General features: G+C 40.5%; 1 protein-coding gene across 1 annotated transcript in view; it reads right to left on the reverse strand.

The window, feature by feature from the left end:
* Nucleotides 1-1,747: 1,747 nt before the first annotated feature.
* Nucleotides 1,748-27,927, reverse strand: part of GABBR2 (gamma-aminobutyric acid type B receptor subunit 2) — a 449,900-nt gene continuing 423,720 nt past the window's right edge. Inside the window, exons 15-19 of the mRNA XM_015854241.2 lie at nt 26,952-27,176; nt 22,286-22,468; nt 20,553-20,682; nt 11,509-11,626; nt 1,748-4,229 (exon numbers count right to left, since the gene is read on the reverse strand). Coding sequence (XP_015709727.1) covers nt 4,064-4,229; nt 11,509-11,626; nt 20,553-20,682; nt 22,286-22,468; nt 26,952-27,176 — 822 coding nt within the window. The 3' untranslated portion in view covers nt 1,748-4,063. The remainder of the gene's footprint in view (nt 4,230-11,508; nt 11,627-20,552; nt 20,683-22,285; nt 22,469-26,951; nt 27,177-27,927) is intronic.

Here is a 27,927-nt window from a genome sequence, read left to right on the forward strand (position 1 = left end):
TCTGATTATAAAAATATGTTATGCTCTTTGAAAGAAAAAACAGAAGAGTCTTTCTTGCTTTTCCCTCATCATCCTCAGTGCCATCAATTATTTTTGAAAGTAGTTCTGCAAAATTGCTAATTTTTCATGAATTTAATGGCACTGTTCTGATTTTATGGAAAGTGTAGTTGCTGTGGAAACTCAATGGTTTGAGTAAACTTACTTCTTTTACATCTTCCTCTTATTTTCTCGACCTCTCAGAGCAACGACTTATTTTGTTCTTATTTCCTATTATTCCTGAGCCACTCTAAGTTGCTCACATCCTCCCACCTTTTCTGGATGAATATAGGTTTCACAATAGAGTTGTTCTATGCTTTTTTTTTTTTTTTTTTTTTTTTTTTTTCCTTTTTGAATGAGCTTTGATGTATCTGTGTGAGTTTCTCCTGCCATCTGGTACTGTGCACTGAGATCCATGATCCATGCTGCTGGTTTCACACTCATATTTTCTCCTTAGCATGTGTTCTGCAGCACTCCTCGTTTGCATCAGAAATCTACAGGAAACACATTTGTCACGGCTCTCAGTTCCCTCATACTTCTTGCATGTGCTGGTTTGAGAGTTCTCCTATTGAAAAACAAGCAAGAAAATTAAAATGCTCCTTCCTCCACCTCACTCAATGCACTCACCTTCCTCATGTGCTGCCATGAGGAGAGATGGGTTTAGGACTCAAAATCTGTGCAAAACTAAATGAAGAGGTTTAGTGTTTGCTTTGTGAAGCATTTGGTGATAATTCTCATAGCCTCCTCATTCTCTAGAGCAGAGATCTTTGTACAAGGGCTGCTCCAAGAGTAACGCCTTGATTATGTTGGCCCACGACATCAAAGACAGATGGTGGTAGTATGGAAGTAGAGGTTGAACCTTTCCATCAGTATTCCACCACATTTTGCTACATTGTGACAGACGGCAGCAGAGAGGCAGTCTGACACAATGGAGTCCAGTAAAGTTGTGTCATTGATTTCCTCCGTGTGGAAAAAATGATACCCATTTTCACTCATGGATGCATGCTGCGTGTTAATGGAGACCAAACAGTGGATATGAGCACAGTGAGGCAGTGGGTGCTGTGTTTCAGCTGCGGGGCAGTGGCGGTGAGTCACATATACAGAGATGTATATGAATGCAAAATACAGGCTGTTAACTGCTGGTGAAAATGCATAGCTAACATTGGTGACTGTTGAAAAATAGTGTTTTGTAGCTGAGAATTTGGTCTATCAAACAGTTCAGTTGTGCTCTTTGTATCTGTTGTCGTTTCCATAGAAAATAACAGGAGGCATTATTTTCAGTGCGACTAATGTATATAACTAGAAGGTTGCCTCAGCTTCAATAACTTACCTAAAAAGTTCAAATTTTCTTCCTTCTCCTGTACTCACACTTTCGATGGTGCAAGAGAGAATAGTGTATGTATTTAGTAAGGCATGGGGGTAAATATTTGGAATGTATTTAATGTATGTTATTTTCCCATTTGAAAAAGGGCTTAGACATCACTCCTGAACAATACCATGACTGCATTTCAGGACAGAAACACATCTGTTTGTTTTCTCTAGATTTGAACCCTTCAACTAGTTGGATTTGTACTGTGGCTTTTATTACAGTGTGGTGTTATAACAAGATTTGTCTTTCTCCAGGGAAGGCTTCTATATACAGGTATACATATATATATGCATCTATAAGATACTGCTGCTGTAGGGCAAGAGGACACCGAGTCCAAAAAGCTAGGTTTTCTATATTTTATTCATAAAAACAGATTTGCAACAATTTATTAAAAATTGATCTCATGCAGTATAAGGTTATACAAGAAATTCTTCATTTACATTTTATTCTGGCAGTTCCAGTCTAGTTTAAAGCATTTGTGCACTAACATCATTGGAAAATGCCATTGGGGCACAGCCTCTTCATAAATTTACAGTACATTTTTGCTGCAGTATAAAAGAACAGAAACATTAAATAGCTATATTCACTTGGTTGGTCTTGTTATCTGCAGTAAAGTAAAAAAAATAAAATAAAATAAAACCAAAATGTTATGGGAGAAACTACAGTATCATTGAGACAAAGAATGTACCGCATGGTTTAAACCTAATAAACGTCACACAGTCAGTATTCACGAAGTTACAGACACACACACACACTCACCTCCAATGGTCCGATACTTCTGATTTTTTTTTTCCTGCTAAGTTGGAATAATATTTCTACAGAGATCTTTGTGTATACATTATATACAGTATTGTATTTTTTTTCCTCTTTTTAAAAATTAACATTCCTTTTAAAATAAACCAGGCCCTGATGATATTAATAAAGCAAGAGAATACTGTCAACACACATTGAGTGACAACGTCAGTGTTTAGTGCTTGAACAGAGTAATGAGTTCTATTTTATCTGTGTTTATACTTACATGTTTTTGTTCTAAAAGCTACAGATATTTCCATAACCTCTCTTACTGTATGTGCCAAGTGAAACATTTTGTGATGCTCCTGATTGTAAGATTCGGATATATATTCACATCGGTTTTGGCCACTATGAGGTGCATTCTATTTTCAATGGAGATTTATGCCAGCTCTTTTGAGCTGCAGTTAAGTCCCTCAGCTAATGGACCTTTTCAGCTGTGCTTTAGCCATAGTTAATTTGTAAACCTTTGTAGAAATGTCATTCCCAAGGTCTGGTCTGAGGTGCACAGGCATTGGTCAAAGAGGACTGAGAGCCCAGTGGGTGCTTCGGGTATTACCCTCCTGCTCCTAGCAAGCAGCCCCAGCAGGGAGATGCCACATTTCCAGTTTCTTGGAAAAAGAAGCTGCATGTGGACCTCACCTGTGCCTGAAGGCTCAGCTCCAGAGCTGGTCCAGATGGTGCGCCACTATTATTCCTCCCAATTACTTCAGTTCAGGGGATGGAGCTAAAGAGTAAAAACCACGCTTCTGAGTTGTATTTGATTTTTATTCTTTTTTTCCGTCCCTTCCCTTCCCCGCCTCCCCCCTTCCCCCCCCCCCGGCCTTTGAAGATTCGAATAAAATATTCAATTGGTAAATTTGATCTGTCTACTCTGTTGTCCACCACGACTGTCACACACGCAGGTACGAAGCAAACATAGTGTATGGCCACATCTATGTGCTCTGCAGGCATTGCCTGCAGCTGCAAAGTGCTGTGCCCTAATCCCCCCACCCCCAGTCCGCTAAATTATTTTTATTGTAATTATTTGTGACATAATTTAAACAAACTATGAAAAACAATCCATCCTGTGACATTAAGACTTTACTACCCAGCTGTCCTCAGCCTGAGGACTTCTCCAGGCAGGTTAGTACATTGCAGTTGGTGGTGCTTGCTAAACCGAAGCTGCTGATGGCCAGCAGTGGCTGCCACCATCCCTGGAGAAGGGCAAAGTGCTGTGAATCCATCAGCAGCTCCCTCCTGTTGTAACTTCAGCCCCTGCTCGGGCTTCCTGTACCGTTGTTAGTTAGAGGTGACCCTGCAGTCTCAATGGCACCCGAGGAACCATTTCTCACATTCCTTCTTTCCTACAGAACACCATCCCTGAAATGAAAACGAGCAAGACTAACCAGTGCAGAATGTTTCCAGCAATTTGACACAACTCTTGTAAAAATGAGTGTATCTATTTCAATAAATACGTTATAGCTCAATCGCTGTATTTTTCCTTACATGGATACAGTATAGAATTGCATGTTCTCAGCAGCCACGTAAAGCTCAGTGACATTTGAGTGTTTTTCCTGGAGTCTTTTTTGCAAGATTCGTATTTCCCAGCCTCCCTGTTGCTAGTAGAAATTTGGGAAGAAATGTTTTCAGTGACTTCTAGGTGAAGAAATAAAAATTCCATGAATAAGGCTACAGATCAAGCTCCTCGCGTCCTCCTCCTCCTCCTTCCCACATGAGCTACCCTGGCACTCCTGTGGCGGTGGCCTCAGCAGTAGTTTCTCTGTGCTCAGAGCCAATGTCACATGCTTGTAGCAGAGTTCTATGTTGGATGTTTAGACCAGTCTTTGAGTACTTAAAAGCAGTTCAGGAAGCACTGATCTCCCCTTCCTACAGCCCAGACACCATCACTCGGAAGGAGGGTGGCACGTGCCTGTGCCGAGGACTGGCACTGGGGCTTACGCAGGGGCTGGCACAGCTTGCGTCAACTCCTCCTATGGAGGGCAGGTAGGCGTGGTGGAGGATGGGCAGCTGCAAGGACAGCCGACGCTGTATGCTGGGAGAGAAAGAGGAAGAGAAGTGTTAGCCAAGGGAAAATCAGAGAATCACAAAGGTTGGAAGAGACCATTAAAATCATCTAGTCCAACCGTCAGCCCATTCTCACCACGCACACTAACCATGTCCCTCGGTGCCACTCAGGTTCTTAAACACATCCAGGGAGATGACTCCACCAACCCCCATGGGCAGCTTGTGTCACTGCCTCACCACTCTTTTGGAGCAGTTTTTCCTAGTATCCAACCTGAACCTCCCCTGGTGAAACTGAGGCCATTTCCTCTCATTTTATCGCTATGACATAGGAGAAGAGGACGACCCTCACCTCACTACCACCTCCTTTCAGGGAGTTGTAGAGAGTGATAAGGTCTCCCCTGAGCCTCCTTTTCTCCAGAATGCCATTTATTGTGTGCTTTAAATGTTTGCAGGTTGCTGCAAGGATATTTCCTGCTGCTGGGATAGAGAGGGTTAATGCCAGGAGCGCAACACATGCTGCTGTTGAGTGATGCCACCACCACATTATTTCCCTCGGGAATCTTTCTGACAGGCTAGACATGACACAAGAATCTAACGGAGCCTTCTCAGCGTCCCACAGCCTTCTGAAATTCCCAGGCACTTTCAGATTAATTGTTTGATTGCTGATACTAGAAAAAGGGAAAGCCTTAAATTGCAGGGCGGGCATGTGGTTTAGCAATCCTCCGCTCCTTGCAAAGTGATCTATTGCATGCACAGCACTGCCTAACTGCACAGACACGCATGAGGTCACAGATGGATCTTTAAGCCATGCATCACTTAGCACAAGGATGTCAGAATTAAAGATGGCATTTTTGCAGCTCCAGCTAAAGCAAATACAGGTGCACAGAGGGAGTGAGTTCAGATTGCTGGGTTGTTCCAAGTGGCTTGTCTGTGCAGTTTAGGTTTGGGCTTTTAAGGAGCTGACTGCTCTCAAGTTCCCACACAGTGCTGTGGGGCTGCAGAGTGAGCGCTAGAAAAGCAGTCTGTTCCACCACCTACAGTGAAATTCAGCATTTAAGAATTCAATTTTCCTAGAAGATTGACATCATCATAACTGTTAGGGTGCTGTTTTTTTCTAAGGGGGCACCAAGCCATGATTGTGGCCATCCCAACCAACCCCTCTCTATGCAGAGCCATGACAAGACTCTGCTTACCCCATGCTCTGGGGTCCCACAAAACCAAGACACACTTGAGGTTTGTCAGTGCAACAGATGGTTTTATTCACTGAGATGTTATCATACCAGGGCTGTTTCTACATTTGGAGGCATTTGCTCTTGAAATAAAGAGGGATTTTCTTTAAGAAGACAGCTGTCAAAGTGACAACTGACAGAAGGTCAGATTCTTATTTCCAGAAGAAAAATGCCCATACAAGGCATAGGATCAGTTCAACAGAGTTTTAAATACACATCTCCCTGTAAGCTTCCATAATCGCTGCACAGGCAGACCCTTATGAGAAGTATATGTTTGGAAGCTTGCCTTTGGACAGCCTGTCTGATTCAAACACTTCCTTTCTTTTTGCCTTGCATTAGGAACAGTAAGCAGTTACCACAGCATCCACTTCTCAGGGACCAAGCAGTAAAGTTATCCAATTCAAAGAGAAGGAGATGTAACAATACTTCTCTTTAGCCTCTCCACTGCAGCACTAGGGCGCGTTATATACATACATGGGGAAGAAGAGGCTGTGGTCTGCCTGGGCAGGAGACTCTTCCTCAGGATCTTTTCCCTCACAAACTCTTTTTAAAAGTTTACAGCAATATTAAACCCCAGTGATTGTACTGCTGCCCACATATCCTTCGGATAAACCAAAATCCACTCGTTATTTTGCCACCATTCCCAACTCTTTTTGGTGGTATCAATGAACTCAGGCCCGTTCCCAAGGAGTGCAGAAGAGGTACAGCTCGCTGCTGCCATGCACTGAATCCTTATTAGCCCATGGCTGCAGATTGTAATTCTGCCTCTCATTGCAGGGTCAGGCACAGAATTGCCCGTACTTATTTTTCCCACCGGTGGAAACACTTACTTTGTTTGACTGCTACAGACTTTTCAATAAAGAGCTTTTTAAAGCTATTCTAAAAGAATCTAGTTGCATAATTATCAAGTGAATAGCTTTCTTCCACCCATTTAAGTGTTAGCCATAGCATGGACAAAGCATGTTTATTTGGCTGTGCGCACGGTGGCTGCAGTGGGTGGCAAATTTTGCTTTAACTGTACTTTGAGTTTACTTTCACTTGAAAACTTGGTTCCTGGAATTGAGGCAGAGGAGGGTAGCCTGGAGGCTAGAACACAATTAAGAACTTGGGTAGAGATTCATAATAATAAATACCCAACGATCAGAAGTAACAAACAAACAAACAAACAAAAAGTGCTATTTTCTCCTCAAGTGAAAGGAAATATTTAACCTTGCCTCACTTTCACGTTTTCTTTCTTTTCCCCAGTATTGATACTTCCCCTCCTCCTCCACTCTGCTACATTTGTCAATCCTTTCCCAGTGGAATGCACTTTGTTTAAGATTCACTGTACAACACAGAAATGTCAGAGTGGATGATCAGGTAGATGGGGACAGGAGTGGTAAGTACTGGTGCCTTCCTAAAATCACCTCAGGAGGCTGAAAGGAAAGGTTCCACACACAGGGCAATCAGGGTGTTAGAATAGCACACATCCCCAGCTATATACAGCTATATATAAATCGCCATTTATTAAGAATAAATAGATTCAAGCAAAAGCTTGCCTGCCAGTGCACATAGGAGCACAATGCAGTGCAGATTATAGAATCACAGAATCATAGAATTGTATGAGTAGGAAGGGACCTTTAAAGGTCATCTAGCCCAACGCCCTGCAATGAACTGTAGGGACACCTACAGCTACACCAGGTTGCTCAGAGCCTCCTCCAAACTGAGCTTGAGTGTCTCCAGGGATTGGGCATCCACCACTTCTCTGGGCAATCAGACAGGAATGCTGTGCATGATGATTCAAAGGCAGCAGTGGCATATGAAAAATCTTTTGGTTCTGCTATACAAAACCACTATTTGGTAAGAGAGGAAGGTGAAACAACTGCAGCTGCAGTCAAAGCTCTTAAGATCTGCGGGAGCGTATAAACTGTCCAAGTGTACAGAGATAATTTGAATTGATTCTCCAGCCCATTAATGTTGATTTCTTTGCAGCTGCTGGGAAGCAGGAAAAGTTCTGAAGCTCTACAGTAGAGCAAGATACTGTATTAGCAAGTAAACTAACCAGTCTCAAGCCACTGTATTTTTACAAAGAATTCAAGTAGGGTAGGATCATACGAAGTACCATCAACAGGGAAACTTCACAAAGGAGGCACTTGAATTCCAAGGCATGTAGCTGTAATGCAATTATCCAACCACAATTAACATTTTTAATAAGGATTTTTGGTTACTAACATTGACGTAACTGGCCCCAGTGGGATATGTCTGTCTTTTAAATGCTGATAAAAGCAGAATTTTAGCTAAAAAAAATATCAAGGTACCTCTCCTATTAAAACAGGCCAAGGGAGCTGTGCTTGGAAATGAGAAGGCACTGGAGAGACCTTCCAGTACTTCCCAGGAGCTTATAAACAGGAGGGAAATCAACTTTTTACATTGGTAGACAGTGACAATGCAAAGGGGGATGATTTTAAACTAAAAGAGGGGAGATTTAGATTAGATGTCAGGGGAAATTTTTCACAGAGAAAGTGGTGAAGTGCTGGAAGATGTTGCCCAGAGAAGGTGTAGATGTTTGCTCTATTCTTGAAAGTGTTCAAGATCAAGATGGATGGGATCCTGGGCAGCCTGATCTGGTGCCTGATTTAGTGGGTGGCAACCCAGTCCATGGCAGCGGGGTTGGAATAGGATGATCTTTTAGATCCCTTCCAACCTGAGCCATTCTATGACTCTATTACATGGGTTATACAGTGACCAGCTGCTTTGGAGGTTACAAAATGAGCATATATAGGAAATGGTCTACCAAAGTGTCAGGTTTTAGTGGAGTCTGGCAGAAATCTATCATTTTCACTCTTGCCAAAAATTAATTCATGTAATTTATGAGTGATGTGATAGGACAAAATGCAGGAATGAGGATGCACAGAAAAATACTCTTAGAGGTTACAGATTTCCCACTGAATGTATGGCCACAGTACAGATAAGATGAGATCTTTAGATAATAAAGTGCTATCAAGCTGGAATACATATAATATACCTTATAGCATGCTGTAGTGATAACACAGGGACCAAAGTGCCAGCTGCACTTAAGGTGCACCTATATATCTGAACGGATCACATACCCAGGGAAAAAGAATGGAAGAAACAGCAAATTTTACATGGCACTGTGAATAACCAACCAGCAGGAGAGGGAGTGAGAGGGAAAGGGAGTTGTTAAGCACCTACATAAGCCTTCACTCTAATCATACAGTCTTAATTTTCCATGGGTGCTTGGATCTAAATGGATCTTAGCCACATGCAAACCCAATGTTTTTCATGACATGATCAATAGAAAACAAACAACATCCTGCAGACAAATATGCACTGCATATCCTTGCACTACTGAGCCTGAAAAAAACTGCCCTTGGATGTGTCTTCACATTAGACACAGTTGTAAAGTAAGGGATCATACTCAAATGAAGCACTAGTGGTAAAAAGACCAAAAAATCCCAAATCAAACTCCCCTCCCCATACTGAAAGATATCAGATCTCCAGGGTGTTGTCAATAAGACAAAGATAGGGCGCTTTTTGTTTTGTGGAGGAGTATGAAGAATTCACACTTCTGCAGGTAAAACATACTGTTAACGTGCTCCTTTCCTAAGTTTGTGGCATAAAGGAAATAGTTTACTCCGTTGCAACCTCCAGCTCTATTCTTAAGCAAGAGACAGGTTCAACTAAAGTTACAGGCTATGTAACTACTTCTTTGTCACACACTCTGCGTACACAGGGAAATGAAAAAGCACAAACCATAGCTTATCTTTAGGATTTCTGTGCTTCGCTTGGGTGGGTCTATTGAGCCTGAACTGTGCAGCTCTGATAAACCAAAGTGCTAATGCATCCTCAGGGAAGACCCTGACCCTCGGACTTGACACAGACACAGCCGTGCAAGTGCTGAACGATGCTGCTCTGATTTAGCAGGACTTCACTAATTGCTTTCCAGAAATGTCAGTGACTGCTCAGATTTGTGCTGACCTGTTTCTTAAGACCTTTAGGAAATCTCAGTCTTCTCATCAGTCATTGCTAGCCTAAAGGAACTGTCTTCACCAAAAAGCAAAAGGTCTTTTTTTTTTCCTTTTTCTTTTTAAATCTGAATCAGGAGAACTAGATTATCCAAGTATAGGAATTTTTCTTAGTTTATCTCTCTTCAGTCACATGTAGATCAGTGCATTCATCTATTCAAACTACATTATTTCTTACAAATGGTGCTGGAAAAAGATGCTAAGCATCAAGGCACTCTAATGACCTCCTAAAGTCTCAAGAGCTTACTCAGTGAGGGCTCTGTTTTGGTGAAATAACAAGAAATTTTAGCAAATAGGGGCTTTTGTGTGCGCATGCACATGCACACATGTGTGAAGGTTAGCTTCTCTACAGCTCTAGATTGCTTATTTTGTGCAGTGCTAGAACACAGTTAGAACTCCATGTGTTTTTGTGAACCAGGTAATACGAGGCAATAACTGCTATCGGAAATCAGGTTTGCTGACACTGATTTAACACATGACTCAGACTGGTAATTTCTTTAATTTATTCTGTTTAACAAGCTTTTAAGTTGCCCAGGTACCAAACAGGAGTCTGACAGATCTCAGCTCCAATAATGTGCTGCCAGTGTAACTAGGATACCTTAGGGAAAAAGCTTATTCTAGGTCCAAACAAGCATGGTGCTTCCCTCATTTCTGTCCTGCAGCAAGACTTGTTGAGATGTTAGAGAATCATATAAAATCATATCATGGAATCATAGAATCACAGAATGTGTTGGATTGGAAGAGACGCTAAAGATTACTGAGCTCCAGCCCCCTGCCATGAGCAGGACTGTCCACCACCAGCTCAGGCTTCCCAGGGCCCCATCCAGTCTGTCCAGGGCTGGGGTACCCACAGCTTCTCTGGGCAGCCTGTGCTAGTGCTTCACTGCCCTCTGAGTAAAGAATTTATTCCTAATATCTAACATAAGTTGCCCTTCTTCTAGTTTAAACCATTCCACCTTATCCTATCGCCATCAGGCTGTCCACTTCCTGCTTATAAGGCTCCCTTCAAGTACTGGATAGTTACAATGAGGTCTCCCTGGAGCGTTCTATTCAGTCTAAAAGAGCCCAACTCTCTATATAAGGAGAGGTGCTCCAGTCCTCTGATCATCTTCAATGCCTTTCTCTGTACCCACTCCAACAGCTCCACACCCTTCCTGCGTTGGAGGCCCCAGGCCTGGACACAGTTCTTCAGATGGGGCCTCGTGAGGGCAGGGTAAAAGGGGACAATCACCTCCCTCTCTCTTTTGAAGCAAAGGGTAGTATATGAATTTATTATACAGGTTTCTGGAAAGTAAAGCTGACACCACAGGACTTTCTCTCCTCTATGACTCCAACTGGTGCTTTGCACCATACTCTGATTCCAGACACACCATTGTTTCTAATGAAAAGCTTTCCATGCCCCACTCAGCTTCAGCTGCTATGGTAACACTGAAAAGCTCAAAGACTGCTTTTATTTCTCAGTTAGCTTAAGACCAGAACAACAAACAAAAGACCATGCACACCATGAACCACTATGGCTCCACTATGGAAAGACGTGCACTACTGACAATGGTCATAAAGTGGGTGTGTACCCATATTCATCCTCATCTGTCCTGTATGCTGGTGGTTAGACCTTGCATTACGGGTGTTTCCAACATGAGAAAAATGTACATTAGATTGGTTTGGTGCACTGAAGGACCTAGTGACTCTAACATCTGATTTTGGTGGAGATGGTGAGCTGGAGGCAAGGGGGCATCACAGGACAACAATTCTGCCTGCTGGTTCTTCAGGAGGTTGCCATTTACACCTCCTATGCTGATGTTTCAGCTGGGCCTGTAGGTGGGGCTGGCTGGAAATGTTTTCAGTGAAGGTGTTCCCATAAAAACACTTGAAGGAGAGACACAGCTTTTGATACAATATAGTCGCCTTAATATTTTATCTGCAGAGTGGGTGATGTCCATGATGAAATTTATGTTTCAAAAACTTCAAAAAGTGTGAGCACACAAGCACACATATACATGAGAGCATGCAGAGTGCCCCTTTCTCCACCAATACATAATGGCTTGATACTTACTGATCTGGAGAGTTGATGTCTTCTATAGGATCTTTGCTTGTTCTGGAAGGGTCTGATGTGCCCCATTGTGCTGGTGGATTTTGATCAAGATGATTTTTCAAGATTGCTTTCTCTCCATCTAGATGGACAACACATTCAATTTTATTTTACTGTGACCAAGTGACCTTTGTAAAATTGCTTCATTATAAAGTATCCCAGATGTACATTCTGCCACAAAATAAACTCATTCTGCCTATATTGCAATATGTTCTCAGGTTTTCATGTGATTCTTTGATGCTCTTAACTTTGGAAATGTGCCCTTCATGGGAACTATCATGAAGAAACAGACAAGTGAAAAAATTCTCTTCTGTTCTTTGCTTTCTACCTCCCCCCCCCCCCAACTTTCTCTATTAAATATTGTTCCTTGCCTCTGTATAGCCCTATCACGCTCCTTCCCCTAGTTTATACTGTGAAAAAAATACAACAGCTGCATCATCATACTGTCTTTCATTCAAACACTGTTACCTTTCTATATTAAAAAACACTCTTTAAATATTTACCCAGAAAAACTGTAATTTCATTGATTTATGAAACCCTGGTAAGCTTGATATCACATAAGCAATTAAGTGTGCTCATTCAACTTTCTGCTATCTGCTATGATTTAGCACAGAAAAATCATTCATATCAGCTGCACTGGCCCATAGGTTGTCTGCAGGAAGGACAGCTAATGATTTCATTAAGCTTTCTTCTGCAGTCCTTTTTTACTGCAGAGTGGTAACAGAAGATCATCATTTTCCCTGCAGGTAGCATCACTTAATTCCCATGGGAGTCCCAGGAGGCCGAGGCTAGCTGTGCTGAGGTCTGTGGCATATACCATCCCTCTGCAAGAGGAGAAGAACACAGCCATTTTAAAAAGGCTGTCTTAACTGGAGATCCCTTCTGTTCCTGCCTGATTTTCCAATGCTTCCTGCGGTGTTAAGCCAAGGAAAGTCACAAGAAAAACATCTGAGTAATGAGGACAGTGCAGAGTTTTCATAAATAATTACAGAGCTGCTCCAAATCCATCACAGGCAGTTGTTTGCTACACGCATAGAAGCAGTGGTTGCTGCAGGCCTTAAGGCAGCATGGAGGAGGACTCAGAGGTAGACACTAGAAAAGGACCCTAGAGGATCTGAATGCAAAAATGGGCATGAGAGGGAAAAGTAGGAAAATATCTGGAAAACAGCAACAACAGTATGGAAAGCCCGGTCCATACTGAAGGCTTAAGCTGAATTTCTGCTCTACTAACACCAAGAAGCCCCAGGTATCAGGACACCCACCACCTCTCTGGGCATCGTGTCCTAGGAAACACTGGGATAGGATGCACTGAGAGGAAGTGGAAGCCCCATCCCTGGAGACACTCAAGATCAGGCTGGATGGGGCTCTGAGCAACCTGATGTAGCTGGAGGTGTCCCTATTCATTGCAGAGGATTAGGTGGCCTTTAAGGGTCTCTTCCAACTAAAATAATTCTATGATAAAATTCAGATTCCATTACTCCACCAATGTACAGACTGAGGACTGCTACAGCTCAGAAAAGCAAAGATTCTTCACTTATGTTGCATGGAAGGCAAGGTGCTGGTTGAGACAGGAGACAACCAGGGCACACAAAGCTGCTTCGGTTAAGTCAACAAAATGTCAGGGAAAGAGCTAAGGGATTTGTGTGTAGCAAGAAGGGAGGTGCTTTAAGAGGAGATGTGACAGGATTCAGTGATGTGAAGGGAGGACAACAAGGATTCAAATCTGACAGCGGCTAAGATAAGAAGAAGTGAAACCTATCATCTCAGGACAGCCTGAAGTTTGCTGGTGTGGCACTTGCTGTCACAAGAGCTCAGTTTTTGTTTTCCATATATCACATTTCTATGTATATTGAGCTTGACATTTGCATAAGAGCCTTGTGATGTCTATAAACAGACAACTAGAAAAAACCTCTTATTTCCATGATTAAAAACAACGTCCGACGCTGAGTTGATCCAAGCTGACAATGAAAAATGCTGACTTGATGACAAACACCAAAGTTAAAATTCAAATAATCCCTGCAATTAGGGGTGGAAAAGGCCTATTATTTAACTGTTCCAGGGCCCCAAGCCTTTTGGCCAAGATAAATAATTTGCAAAGCCACTGAAGGTGCAACCCTTCACCAAATGACTGGGATATACAAGTGTCAGGCTTTGGAAGTACATAACTTCAGGGATTGATCTGTGTTGTATGCCCTGGAGGGATTTATTATGCTTTCAGTTGTGCTATGTGAGAGGGGGTGGGGGGAGAGAGAAGGGGAGAGAAGGGGGGAAAGAAAGGGATGGGGGTGGTCCCTGTTAAAAAGGTGGGGATTCTAGTTTAAAGTAGAGCAGAAATTACATATTCTATGCCTACTCATCCTTTACACTAACTGCCTATATACCATGCTGTGTATTATTCTTAATAAACCCTTTCCTAACACTCTTGTAGATGACTCTCCTTTCATACACTGTGTGTATTTCCATACATACACAAGTTTTAATATTCTGTGTTATAGAATACAGGTAGAATACACAGACTGCCACAATATTAAGACTTTTTTTTTTTTTTTTTTCTCTGTTCCTTATTTCTCCTTTCAAAATACAAAACAGTTGTGTAATTCTTATTTGTTGTCTAGAGCTTTGAGCTATTTGGAAAAGGAGCTGTTAGATTTTTATTATGCAGCTATGGAAACTAAAATCTTTATTTATTTATTTTTCCCATTTGCCTTTCATGTCAATAATGAAGATCAAGATTCTCACTCCAGGAGCTGGAGCTGAAAGAAAACCCGCTATCTATCACCACATGCACTTAAACAACTTAAGGATGGAAGAAACTGATTTTGTATAGATGAACAACTGAAAGAAAATGAATTAAAGGTAATGGCAAATATTTGGTTCTCCTGATTTCTCTGAAGTTTAGCACTGCTGTTAGTGCTTCCCATCTTTTCTTCCACTGTTCATTAAGCATGCCACTTGAAAAATGCCCTTCATTCTCAGAGTACTGTCTGCCATTGCAGATGCTACTGAGTAAGTTGCACCCAGATGATCTAAATGCTTTCAAAATTGAATTTACATTAGCCAGAAGCAGTTTCTAAGTAATTTTCACCTTCTTAGACCTCAAACAGGAACTCAGAAGTCTGAATAAGTGATGCCCTAGTACTTTCCATTCAAAAAACAATAGGGGAAAAAAGACAAATAGATCTCAAGTGCTTCACACATTACTCTATGATTGGTTCATTAGAAAACAAAACCTTCTACCCGGTTGTCAGGAGGCTTTAACTTGGGACTTTTGCCCTCCTCCAGAAGAAAAATGACTTCCAACTGCCAAGCTCTGAGCTGCAGGAGCACAGCATTGCTGCTGTGGAGAGGCCTAACAAAGGGATCACTGGCATTTCTTCTGGCATTTTGGAAACTCTGGTTCTTTACCTAAGAGATTTTTTGGTTGGCATTTGTACAGTGCAGTTTTATAGAACACCTTCATTATTATACTTTTAGCAGCAGTACGCCATTATCTTACAACTTGTTGTCAGGACTGCAGCTCACCCCACATTTTTCAGTTCCACCACTGTTTCATCTTGGCTAGGAAACACATTTTATGCTCCACAAAGATGTAAACGGGGTTTAACAATGACTCACGAGGTCTGGCAGAGATAACTTAGTCAATTTACTAAAGAATACTGAAAACTATAACGCTAAAGGCAGACTTTTAAAATCTACTGCATTTTTTTCCATGCTCCTGTTATTGGGAAACTAGACCAGTCACTTTCTGCTTTTTACACAAACAGGATGGAAAGAAAGTAAAACCAAAAGACAAATCAAAATGCTCACACCATCTGCTGGGTACGCCCAAAAAGATTCTCCTTAACAATGCTCTCAAGCGTTCAGGAAGTCTAAGTCATCACTTCTCATAGTTATGTTAGGAATTTTTTTTTAATAGACAGCCAATAGGATTCTTTTCTGATTTTTACTGCTGTGAATCAGAAGAAACTCCCTTTACTACACATTCATTTCTGTGCAAGGAAAAGCAGGAACTGAACATCTGGCAGATTGGCCTCCCCATAGAAATAGAAACAACCCCTTACTTCGGGATTGAAATTCATTCGCTAGGCTTCATGGAAACTGGTATCTCAGTCTCTACATAAGGAAATAAAGAACTATATCTTTTCTTTAAAAGAACACATTCCTCAAAGCCTTGTGCATCAGTGTTTGAAAAGCCTTCCTTTGAATCTGTGTTTTTAATCTCAAGCTTAACGCTTGAATAAAATCAGCTTCACAGAAGTAATGTTTTTCCCTCTGCCACAGATGAACTCTGTTTTGCTTTGCATTTGCTAGCAACGCTCCTTTGAAAACTGTTTTTTTTGAGCTACTTTTACTTGGGGAGAAACTAACACTAAGAAACACCAGTGAGGTTACAATTGACAGTATGTAGGCATAGCTGACATGCCAATGAATGCTCCCAGTCCATTTACAGCAATGAGTAAAAACCTTCTCCGTCTCCAAACAGAAAAGACTTTCTGAGCAAGCTGGGGTGCCTGCAGCGAGAGAACTTGCACAAGTGGGGTTTACTGCATGTCTGCACTTTGCTTCCTTCTGTACTTCCCATAGTAGGGTTGTCATTCATTAATTTTTGTAATACACTGCTCTAAAACACTGGCAAAAGTTGCAGTAAATGGAGATTTGACTGGAGGATATTTTATCAGTTTGACTTTATGAGAAACTCTCACTGTATATGAATCATTCATGTAGAAATAATTTCATTTAAGGAAATGTCAGATGGAAGTCAAATAGAATACGACTGTAGGATTCTAAGGGTAACAAAATTAGCCAACCCAAAAAACCACACAGTATCTTACCACGGCATTTTTCTTACAGAATCAAATTTAATCCTGATGTGCATGCACTTTCCACTTACTTATAGCTATCAGAGAACAGAATTTGTCCCTTGGAGAAGAGAAAGGAAGAAGTTCAGAAACTGATAAAAATGGGTAGAAAAGCTAAAAAGGAACCTCTTACAGTGATTTCTTCCATTAATTCACTGACAACACCTGCTGTTAAGTGTTGTGAAAAGCTATTCTTAAAATCACATGGTTGAGCTCCCTGTTACGGCACACAGGGGCTCTGGAAACATGGTGGCTGATACCCTGTGCTGAAGCATCAGTAGGGAAAACCCCAGGAAACACAGCCCAAGTTGCTCTGGCTCTGAGAAGGCTCCAGGCATAAATCCTGGAATATTCTTTCTTATGGTGTCTGGAATATGCTAATTATGGTATCACATCCAGGGAGCCATGGTAAAAGCCTCAGTGTTCTAGCTTATGGCAACTTCTTGGGAGAGTGGTGAAAACCTCAGTAAATTTTATCTGTGCAGTAGCTCTCATGGTAGAAATAACTTCAGCCTTCCTAGGGCATTCCTTACTTATGATGCTCAAACACTGGCAGCCTGGGGCCATGCCCATTGCCCTGGGGATCCTGTTCCATGCCCACCACTCTCTGATGAAGAACCTTTCCCTAATGCCCAATCTGACCCTCCCCTGACGCAGTTCCATGCTGTTCCCTCAGGTCCTGTTGCAGTTCAGGGAATGCCCCTCACAAACAATTTATATGCAACTGGGGAAGCCATCTGAGGTCACATTCCGTGGAGCATGCTGAGAATTGCCTGACTGCACAAAGCTAATACAGCCAAAGATAAAAGCCTGCATTAAAAAAGAAAACAGAACAAAATAAAAAGCGATCAAACCATAAACTGCAATCCACATTTTCTTAATTGCTTTTCTTATATGGCCAGTTGCTATAGATATCTTGGGAACTTAATGGATTTGTGAATAAGAGATGAGCATCCTAGATAATCTCTCTTCTTAAATGAGAACTATTGAATCAAAATGTGCTGTAAAGAAGGAGTTCCCATGCCAGCAAAGAGTGAGCTACACTAGGAGCTGTTACTAGCAACAGCTAACGAGGGCCCCCAAAGTTATGAAGCTTTGCCTGAGCTCAGGCAGTTACAGGAGTGCACATCTGGGTCTGCATGCTCTGGTTTAAGCCATGTAGAGTTAGGATCCTAAATCCGTATTTGAGGTAATTGGCAGGAGTGGGAAGGGATGGGAAGAATCAGATAACCTCTGTTGGCACTCAGCTATAGGCTGGAAATTTTGATTCTGGGCAATTTTTACAGTTCAGAAATCTACTGAAGTGTGCTATGACATTAAAGTTTCATTAGGACTTGTTAGAGATGCACTGCATAAATCCTACATTCTTATTTGTCCTCTGAAGTGGGTTTGTGTAAACAATAGCAATCGGGGTATGCTGCATTGAATGCTCTGTGTGAACTTTTTCAGAACAGCAAGGAGTTTTTCAAGGATTGACACAGGATTCAGTCGTATCCACTAGACATGATATGCTACAATCTTTAGCTCTAAGAAGTCAGCTGTTACCTTTAGCATCTCTCTTTACTGCATTACTACCTCTTTCTCAGCTCACACTTTTTACGAGGTCCAAGCTAGGCAAGAACCTTGTCATTACCTTTAAAGCCACATTGGATGGTCTTTCCCAGATGAAAACTATGCAGATGGAAGCGACACATGTGGCCCCTTCTAGGTCATGATAATAAAATATTAACATCTTTTGAAGCTTGGCAAAGTACCATCAGGGATGTGTAATTTCAAGGTCCCGCACTTTCATTTACAGAAAGCAATATGAAATGCATGGCTACAGAAAACATAGTTATGTCAGACAGAGTTAGCTTTCCCATAGCAATAAGGACTAGAATTTCTTTAAGTAACATTTAAGTGATGTCTGTATGCATCTGCACAGAAGCAGCAGTGACTCAGCGGCATGAATACTCCAAAGGTTTATTATTTTGATTGCAATAGCAAATTTAAATTAAGCATATATGTTGAGATACGATGCAGTGAGAAATACAGAGAAAGAAGACTCAGATGTAACAAGGGAAGGGAAAAATGGCAAAGAGAGAAACCAAAAAGCAGAAGACACAGGAATTGAGGGGAAAAAGAGCCTATCATGATTTATTCAATGTGGCAACTCAAAGGTTGGAGGTTTGAATATCAGAGTACTGTGTAATGCTCATATTTGTGGCATTTGCCCTCAAATGTGAGACTAAACTTTGGAAACTGCCGGAAACTGAGATCCAGGTTGTCCTCATCCCCCCACATCAATGCTCTAACATGCTCAATACAAACATGAGCAACGAAAATCATCTTTCTTTCCCTTCTCTTCCTTGAGCTTTATGCAGTAAATTCATATATTATTAATACATAGTATTCAGAAAGCTATGTCCAGCAACTACAGTCTGCAGGAGAATATCTACCCTGTAAATCCCAATTGAATGTAATTCCAAGCTACTAAGTACATGAAGACTCATTACATAAAGGCATTCTTAAAAATGTTTCCAGAAGTAGAAAAGAAGAAGTTAAGGTAACAAACAGGGGTCAACTTGGGAATGCAGACAATCTTGGATGCTAGTACTTAAAGCAGCAGTAAACATCATTGTTTTCTGTAGATATATAGTCACAAGTAAGTGCATAAAGGTTATATTTTCTTCTTGATTTCTTTGCCAGCATCCTACTGCTAATGGAGTGCAACCTGCTGTGGGAAGCATACAGTCCTAAATTTATATCCAACATATCTCTTGAGAATCATTTTTGTCTCCCATACCCAAACTTAGATGGCCAGTTGGCATGATGCAATGTATCTTTTCCACTTGAAATATTATTCATGATTTATCTTTTTTTTTTTTTTTTTTTTTTTTTCCTGGAGCATCTGACATGAGTGGAACATTCTATGTGCTCCTTTTGAACACTCGGTAAAACTGCCTCATCCCACTCGCTGATGTTAGTTCTTGTTGCTGATCTCAGCCCAATAATCACACGCCTCCAGCAGCTATTTACGTTTCCCTTTTCCTCCTTGTCTTCCTTTCCCCCCTTCTGTTTTTTAATTTTAAATAGGACATTGGGAACTCTGAAAAACTCTTCCTTTATGTATTTATTAATTTCCCTCTCCCTGTCCCACCCCCAGAAAAGTTACACAACCAAATATACACCCAGGCTAAAACTAAGTACCTCATGAGAACGTAACCTTTTCCAACTACGCTTTCAATATACTTCAAAGACATGTATGAAGTGTTGCTGTTGTTTTAAAATACTTCTTCAACATCTACATTTACACGAGTAGCTTTAGTCTCACTTCACCAATAGGACACCTGAGCACAGCTTTGCAACTGCACAACTTCCCTACGCAGGGCAATTAGTTTCTTCATCTAATATAATAATATTCAGCTGTACAAAGTCATTTGCCAAAATTCACAAAGTAGATCAATTCTACAGTCAGAAATGGAAACTGGGTGTCCTGGCTTCCACTTTATTGCACTATACACCAGATCTTATTGCTTCCCAAAAGTGAAATAGCTTTAATGGAAGTAATTCTTTCACATATATTTCTTTGGGGACCTATGCAGCAGACATGGTAGAAACAACTTAGGAATATTTCAGTTGTCATGAAATCCTTTTTTTATCAGTTCCTAGGGAAGAATTTTCATACACGAGTGCCTTCAATTCTACATTTAGAGTCCAAATCAGCACTGAAATATTTACATGCTTCTCTTCAATGTACTTTATAGCAATGTCCAAAAGCAAGATTTGAACATCTATTCAGATAAGCACATATTAAATCGGGCTTCCTGCTGTTGATAGCTGGCACAATTAACTCTTAAACATCTGAAGTATTGTCATGACATACAGAAAACTTGACTTCTGAACACAAGTTTGTTTTTTAAAGTGTGCTACTTTACCTTGTGTATTATACACTTAAGGCATACAGTAGAAGAGATAAGTACAGAAAAATATCTACTCAGTGAGTATCATACAACTTATTGTGTGACTCTGCATGCTTTTCATTACACAACCAAAACATTTGAAGTGTATCTTCCTAAGATATGAGTGCTCTGGAACCAATCCAACAAGATAGGCATTCTGGTATTCAAAACCTTTCTGGGTTAAGCTGCTAATAGATTTCACTCTCACCTTTGCTGTCTGTAAAGTTCCGTATACTGAGAATGTCATTGAGATCCTGATAGTGGTTCTGCTTAATGTATGTTGTTTTCTCAGGTGTGTCCTGAAGCTGCATTGTGACCTCTTCTAGGTCTTTGTCCAGCTGCAAAACAGAAAGAGTATGAATTGCCAAGGACCATTGTTTCAGGTATCTGCAGTAACTGCACAGCCTTCTATAATTAGACTAGGAGCAGGTGGTCATGCAATGAGCACATAGTACCAAATACAGCTTTCCTATAGCATTACAACACTATCTCTAAAAATCTGCCTACAGGTAGCACTGTCAAAGCACAAAGGGCATACAAGATAAGCATGCTTCCATAGCTGATGGTTTAAGTAATTCCAGGTGTACTGCAGAAGAAATGAGTATTGGAATGCCCAGTCTGAAAACCTCTAAACTGATTATTATTTATTCATACAATGGGCATGCAGCACTGTAACTACTTCAATGAGCCAAATAAATTAGGGTTTGGGAAGCTCTCTGTGAACAGTTGTCCAGGATGCAGTGTCCAGCTTACTACCGGCTTAAATAAGCTTTAGAAGTGTTGGATTTAAATTTACACTGCTTCCTTATAGAACTTGGCTGTAGCAACTCAAGGTAAATAATCCAGAGATGTAGCTACTGGCTATGGTAAGAAATGTTTCATGCTGCTGTAACAATGAAATTCCTATTTGGACCTACAGTGTTTAAGTATTTAATTTAATCTATTTAAGTAAAGTCTAACAAGGGTATTAGGGCCCTGTTTACATTAATGCAGCTCAATTACCCTCACCAGCCTTACCTGTGATCACTGTCATAAGCCTTACAAGGTACAGGTGGCATTTTGTGAGTTAGGAGGCTTTGTTAAAAAGCTACAGCAGGATATAGATTCTAAGATAGCCAGTAACCAGCAGGGCCTTCATCCAATATTGCAAGGTTGTCACATGAAAGGCACCTAACCAAACTGAAGAACTACATTTTTTCAAACAGGGACAGCTTTTGCTTTTGAAGTCTTTGATAGCTTGAGTAAACATCTTTTTGTTACCTAGGCAATTGTCCTTAAGATATGGATAAAGAAGTTATGGTTGAAATAGGATACCTTTTCTTCAAGGTATAAGAATACTTCAAAATACAGGCAAAAAGAAAATATATTTTTAATAATAGTTAGAGAAACTATGGATATCTTGTTACACAGAATGGACAGGCTTCAGTGCTAATTTGACACTGTTTGAAGTCTCCTGAGCAAGGGGGGACATAATAAAGAATACCCATTTCATAGCTTAAAGGGGATTCATGTATTTCATATGTGAACTCTTAGACTGCCAGCAATGGCAGTCTCTGAACTTGATCATAAATAGAAACAAAGACAGCTCTTAAGTGCCCTTGGGGCTGCAGGTCTCTTTTACATTGGCATGTAAAGGTTGTCCTTCTACTGCTACGGCTGTATTTTGTACAGCGTGTCCATATGAGGCACCTGTCATAAAGGACTACAGGAAGTTTCATTTTAATTTGCTAAGGCATAACTTAATTTATCACATCTGCTAAGTATTGAATGTAATAATTAGCTATTCATACAAATAATGTTTCCTATTATTTCAGTATTTTGCTAACAGGCAAAGACAACTTAAAATTTTTTTTTTCCTCTAACAAGTAGACAACATTTAAGCAGATCACAAAAAAAGCTGCAAAGAAATAGCATAGGCAATATGCATCAAATAAGCAATACCTCTGTAATTTTCATTCTCAAGCGGTGGTTCTCTGACTGCAGTCCTTCTAGCCGAGATGTGCTGGCCTGATTGACGCTGGTGACTGACGTTGATGTTTTTGAGTCTTCTTTCTTTTGATTTTGAGTGAACTGAAATCGTCTGTTCTGTGTGGCTGCATCTGGATTTGTCCTCAGTGTGATGAGCTGAAAGGTTTACAAGCCTTAAGAAATCCTGTAGATGGTTTTATTTTTGCAGCTAGTTCTTTTGTGTTGCAAATATTCAAAGGTGCTTCTTTCTGACTTTCAAGTACAAAATACTGGAAGGTGAGCAGATCTTAAGGCAATTTCTGAATAAATTCACAGAATAGGTTGGATTATAATGATTTTGCAGAGGGAAGAGTTAAAAAAATTCTCAGAATCAGAGAATGGCCCAGGTTGGAAGGGACCTCAAGGATCATGAATTTCCAATCCCCTGCCACAGGCAGGGCTATCAACCTCCACATTTAATACTAGACCAGGTTGCCCAGGGCCCCATCCAAACTGGCCTTGAACACCTCCAGGAGTGGGGCATCCTCAATCACTCTGGGCATCCTGTGCCAGCACCTCACCACTCTCATAGTAAAGAACTTCCCCCTGATATTCAACCTAAATCTTCCCTCCTTCAACTTAAAACCATTTCCCCTTGTCCTACTGTTATCCACCCTTTCAAAGAGTTGACTCCTGTTTATAGGCTCCCTTTAGGTACTGGAAGGTTGCAATTAGGTCACACTGCAGCCTTCTTTTCTCCAGACTGAACAACCCCAGCTCCCTCAACCTGTCTTCATAAGGGAGGTGCTCCAGCCCTCTGATCATCTTTCTGGACTCCCTCTGTATTGGGGTCTCCAGACCTGGACACAGTAATCCAGATGGGGTCTCACAAGGGCAGAGGAAAGAGGGACAATCACCTCCCTGACCCTGCTGGCCACCCCTCTTCTTGTGGAACCCAGGATACCATTTGCTTTCTGAGCTGCAAGAGCGTGCTGCTGGGTCGTGTTAAGTTTTTCATCCACCAACTTGGAAAAACTCATATAAAACATATTAGCCTGGACTTAATTAAAGATATATTTCAGTATTTTGTCAAAAATCTCTTTATCCTTCATTGACATCTTTATACTTTCAAAGAATATATTCTTTCCTCAGGAAAAAACAAACAAACAAACAAACAAAAGCCAACAAACCCAAGCCCTTCACTCCCCAAACACAGCTTTGCATGACCTTTCTTTCCTACTGTTAGAAGTAACATTCAAGCAGAGAAGCACGAGGTAGGAGTATTAACAGAAAAACCACAGGGAGATTGCATTCTGGAGATAACAGAAACTTAATTAGGTTTTAGGGACCAAGATAAAACAAACCTGTGGAAATAAATTCAATAAGCCACTTAAAATTAAAAATGTTAACCTTAAACATATCTAATTTAAAAAAATATAAGGAAGATTTAACATTTGGTGACAATGTGAAAATATCACCTTGATACAAAGAGAGAACCTACTAGCAGTTCAGCAAGGAGGTAAGATATTTTCAGAGAACTCTAAAGAATACAGAACTTATGATTACTCGCCAAGCATCATACATATGTATTTGTACACAGATAGAGCTGAAGGAGCTCCCTGCTTTGAGAACATGGATATGATTTCATAAATCCAGTGCTGCTGAGTTGTCTGAAAAGTCAAAAGGAGAAGGAATCTTGTACAGCCATATTTTGTGGAATAGCCACGACTCGTAATTTGTTCACCTTGTTTTTGCAAGCATGACTACTCTGCAGTTATGGTGGCATGAAGGCCTAAATTCTGACAGAGACAGAACTGATGTGAAATGGAAGCAGTTCATCCCTGACATGAGTTTATAGACCAAGTCCATACATGAAGATTATGTGTTACGTTTGAAGACAATAAACTGCATTTCTTTAAGTCATTAAAGACACACAGAAGGTTCAGATCTTAAGTGACCACTTCACATTAGCCTTTGCTTGTAATAATTGCTTTCAGGAATCCCATCCCTCTGGAACCCCCAAGCCAATTGAACATCAGTTCATGCAGCCTGATGAAGTGCATCCCCAAGAACTGAGGGAGCTGGATGATGCCACTGCAAGGCTACTCTCAATTGTCTTTGGAAGCTGATGCTGATCAGGAGAGGCTCCTGAGCACTGAGAGAGAGGAAATGTCACAGACATGTTCAAGAAAGTTGAAAATGAGGATCTAGGGAACTACTGGCCACCTACCTTCACCTCAGTCCATGGAAGGTAATGTAGCATATCTTCGAATGAAGAGAACAGTGAAGAATTTGTCCCTGGTCTAATTCTGCTATGAGATTTTTCAGAGTCACTTGTGCTAACAAAACAGCAGTGCATGAGGTAGGCCTGGAGAAGCACAGTAATTGCCACAGTATATGTAAATAGGATTAGTACAATGGAGAAGTAATGGAAAAACATTTCTTTCTCTAGTTTCCCTACATAATTTAACAGCTGCTTATTCGGATCCATAAAAGGGCTATGGGGGAAAAATTGAATTCTAGCACTGTAAGATCTTGAGACTGCTTAAGGAAATGTTTTATACTTTGAATTGAAGAAAAATATAAGTACTCAAGTGGCTCAAAAGCACGTTACTGTTTGCATCTGTCTGACAATGGTTTAATAAATGAAGAAGTGCAAGCTTCCAGGTTTGAAGTATCTTCTACGCTTGACAAGCCTCAGGCTTTAGCATTTCACCAACAATCTGCCTATGTCACCAAAACTGTACTAATGGATTACGTAATTGTTAAGAGGACAGATTTGGTGCCTGTCTCACATTGAAGTCCTATCTAGCTGTAAATAACTTGAGTGTTCTTGGTTACAATATTCTGTGGGGCCTGTGCATCATGAAATCTAAGATGAAGCACATTCCAGGGAAGAGTGCTTGCCAACAGTCCTGCTGCAACTGTGGCAAAGCATGATAAGAAGAAATGTAGGGCACAACATACAAATGCAAGAAGAAAAACTGTCCAACTGTGAGAGCGCTCGCATCTGTTGGAAGGACATTCCAACTCCTGCTTCAGGTTCTCTTTTTTTCTGTGCTTTGCCCAGTGCTCATTTGTAATGCAAAGCAGCTAAGCGTATAAGAACCTGGCAATACATAGGATGGGATAAGTACATTATGCTCAGAGGCTATGGTTCATGTTTGCAATTTCAAGCAAAATGAACCAGGAGTAAAAATGATGGCATGGAAGTTAGGGGTTAAAAGAAGGTCAGATGAAAGGGTTAAGAGAGGAAACAGGAAAATCATTTCAGATCCTGCAGCAGCAGAAAAGGATGGGTAAAGGAGCATGAAAGCAAAGGGGCAGAAAAGCATGTCACAGCATTAATAATATTTTCTCTTTGAAGAGACTTTTGAAATTTTGTGGAGGTATTTTTGGCAGCAGAGCTTTAATATGCATTTTCATACAGCTTACAAACGTAAATCTTGCAGTATTTTAAAGTACTCTTCTTTGCTGTGTTTGGGAATTTTCCTCAATTTAGAATGAAGTTGTGATTTTTCGTAAGATCCAGAACAAGAATATGACTATGTATTTGTAGGTATATAATTTTTAAGTATTGAACTGCAGAACTTGTAAAAGTATCCAGGTTGGTCAGTCCTGGAAAACGAATCGTTCTACTTTGCTGCAGATCAGAAGTTGTCTTCTTTTGTTTTTCTTTGCCTATCCTTTGCCTCAGAGGGAACAACTGAGGTAAATTCCCCTTCGGAGGCCAGTTAGCACCAACACGTTCACTATAATTTGTTCAATTCTGCCACAAACATTTTACCACGACTTAATTGAAAAGGCAAAAATGCCAGAGGTAAGACAAACATCTTAAATCTCGCCTTGCAAATGTTCCAGTCATCCAACTATATATACATCTGGCTTGGGGTATTATGCTAGGTTTGTACAAATCATTTAAAGTGACCACAATTGCACATTTTACCACAAAGTATCAAATGCATTCTCCAGAACTTGTGGTTTAGCTAAAGTAAACTTACATAGAAATCACTTTGTTGTCATTTAAGGTCTATCAACACTCATGCCTAAAGCTTAACTCTGCAAGTAAAAGAATTAAAGTGCCAGCCCCCTGTGATTCAGTATCTTCTCATTTCTTCCATCAACATACAATACATTCATCCTCAGAGTCCAAAAGAGCAAAAAGAAATGAAGGCATATGCTTCACAGTCCGTGCCTTATTTAGACCTATAATATATCAGTTATTAAAAGCATCTTCATTGTCAGCATCTGCAGTTTACATACAGTTGTTTTTTTCTCTTTCTTCTGAAGAGCTACTAATAAGTCCTATTTTACCACCATACTTGAGTATCTTACAGGTTTCAATATAAGAGACACGTGGTAGAGCAGACAACTGGACCTGTCCCTCTTTAATGCCCACACGTCTCCCACTCCAAAAAGTTCCTATTCCACTGAAACTAGAGAACAACCTTTTTGTCACCATTCACACATTCAGTAAAATGTAGGCATTAGGAATGCTAAGAAAGTTTCTCAAGAAACTTTGTTCTGTTCCAGATATTGACAGGCTTGCTTTTAGAATTTTCCCTGTGCTTGAAAAGGCAACAAAATTTTTGCATATGAAATCACCATTACAAAATGGAACAAAAGAAAATCTGCATCTGTGCTAAACAAATTCACTTACCTTAGGTACAAAGACGAGGCAGAGAGTAATGGTACTGCAGAAAATTATGACTAGAGCAACAATGCAGAACTGAACGTTGGGTTGGTCCCGAGTAAGAAATGAAACAGCAGCACCAATAATGCACATTATCCCGACATTGTATACACTCATTCCGATGTATTTGCTATCGTTCAAAGCAGGAATGCTGACATTTCGTGTCTCCCAGGCTAAGAAACAACCAAATAACTGAAATGGTAAGAAAAAAAAAAGAAAAAATACAGTAATTATAAGAATTATAAGACTGGTGTGCTTTCTAACTTCATAAATTTAGGTAGCATTACAACTTAGAGATGTACACATACACCTTTTTAATGACATCTAATAAACCTTTTTATTTTTTTTGCTCAGTAGAACAGATTCTATTTTCCACAAGAAAAATACGAAACTTGGAAGAACTGGCAGTAATACTGGGAACAACTTTTTCTAAATGCTATAGACATCTTTATTTTATACTTGTTGATATTTCTGGACACAGACATTCCTCTTTATTTTCAAGCATTCCAGTAAAGATATGATAAGGGGTTCATTTAGCTTCTGTTAGCAGCTGTTCTCAATATACTCTTATCAATCCAGTCATTCATTGTATGATTACCACATACATTAATAAGCAGAAGTGCCAAGATGTGTCCCATGAAAGACAAATATCCAATGTAGAAAGGGTCACCCTAGTTGTTCAAAGTGAAATTACAGTGTCTTTAATAATAGTAAGAGTTGGTAATGGCCTTTCAAGTGCAATTCTCTAATGATTTCTAGCATAAAATATTCTTGTGGTAGTTTTTCTTTTGCTACTTTCTTTAGCATGTTCTTACATTACATTCTAGTCCCCCCCCCCCCCCCCCCCCTTTTTCCTATGGTCTAGGCAAAGCCCAGTAAGCATGTACGATGTCCTGTGTGGAAAGGTAGAGAGGAGATGATGATAGTATCAGAAAAAGGAAGG

The sequence above is a fragment of the Coturnix japonica genome, chromosome 2, assembly GCF_001577835.2.
Source record: "Coturnix japonica isolate 7356 chromosome 2, Coturnix japonica 2.1, whole genome shotgun sequence".
Taxonomy (NCBI): Eukaryota; Metazoa; Chordata; class Aves; order Galliformes; family Phasianidae; genus Coturnix; species Coturnix japonica.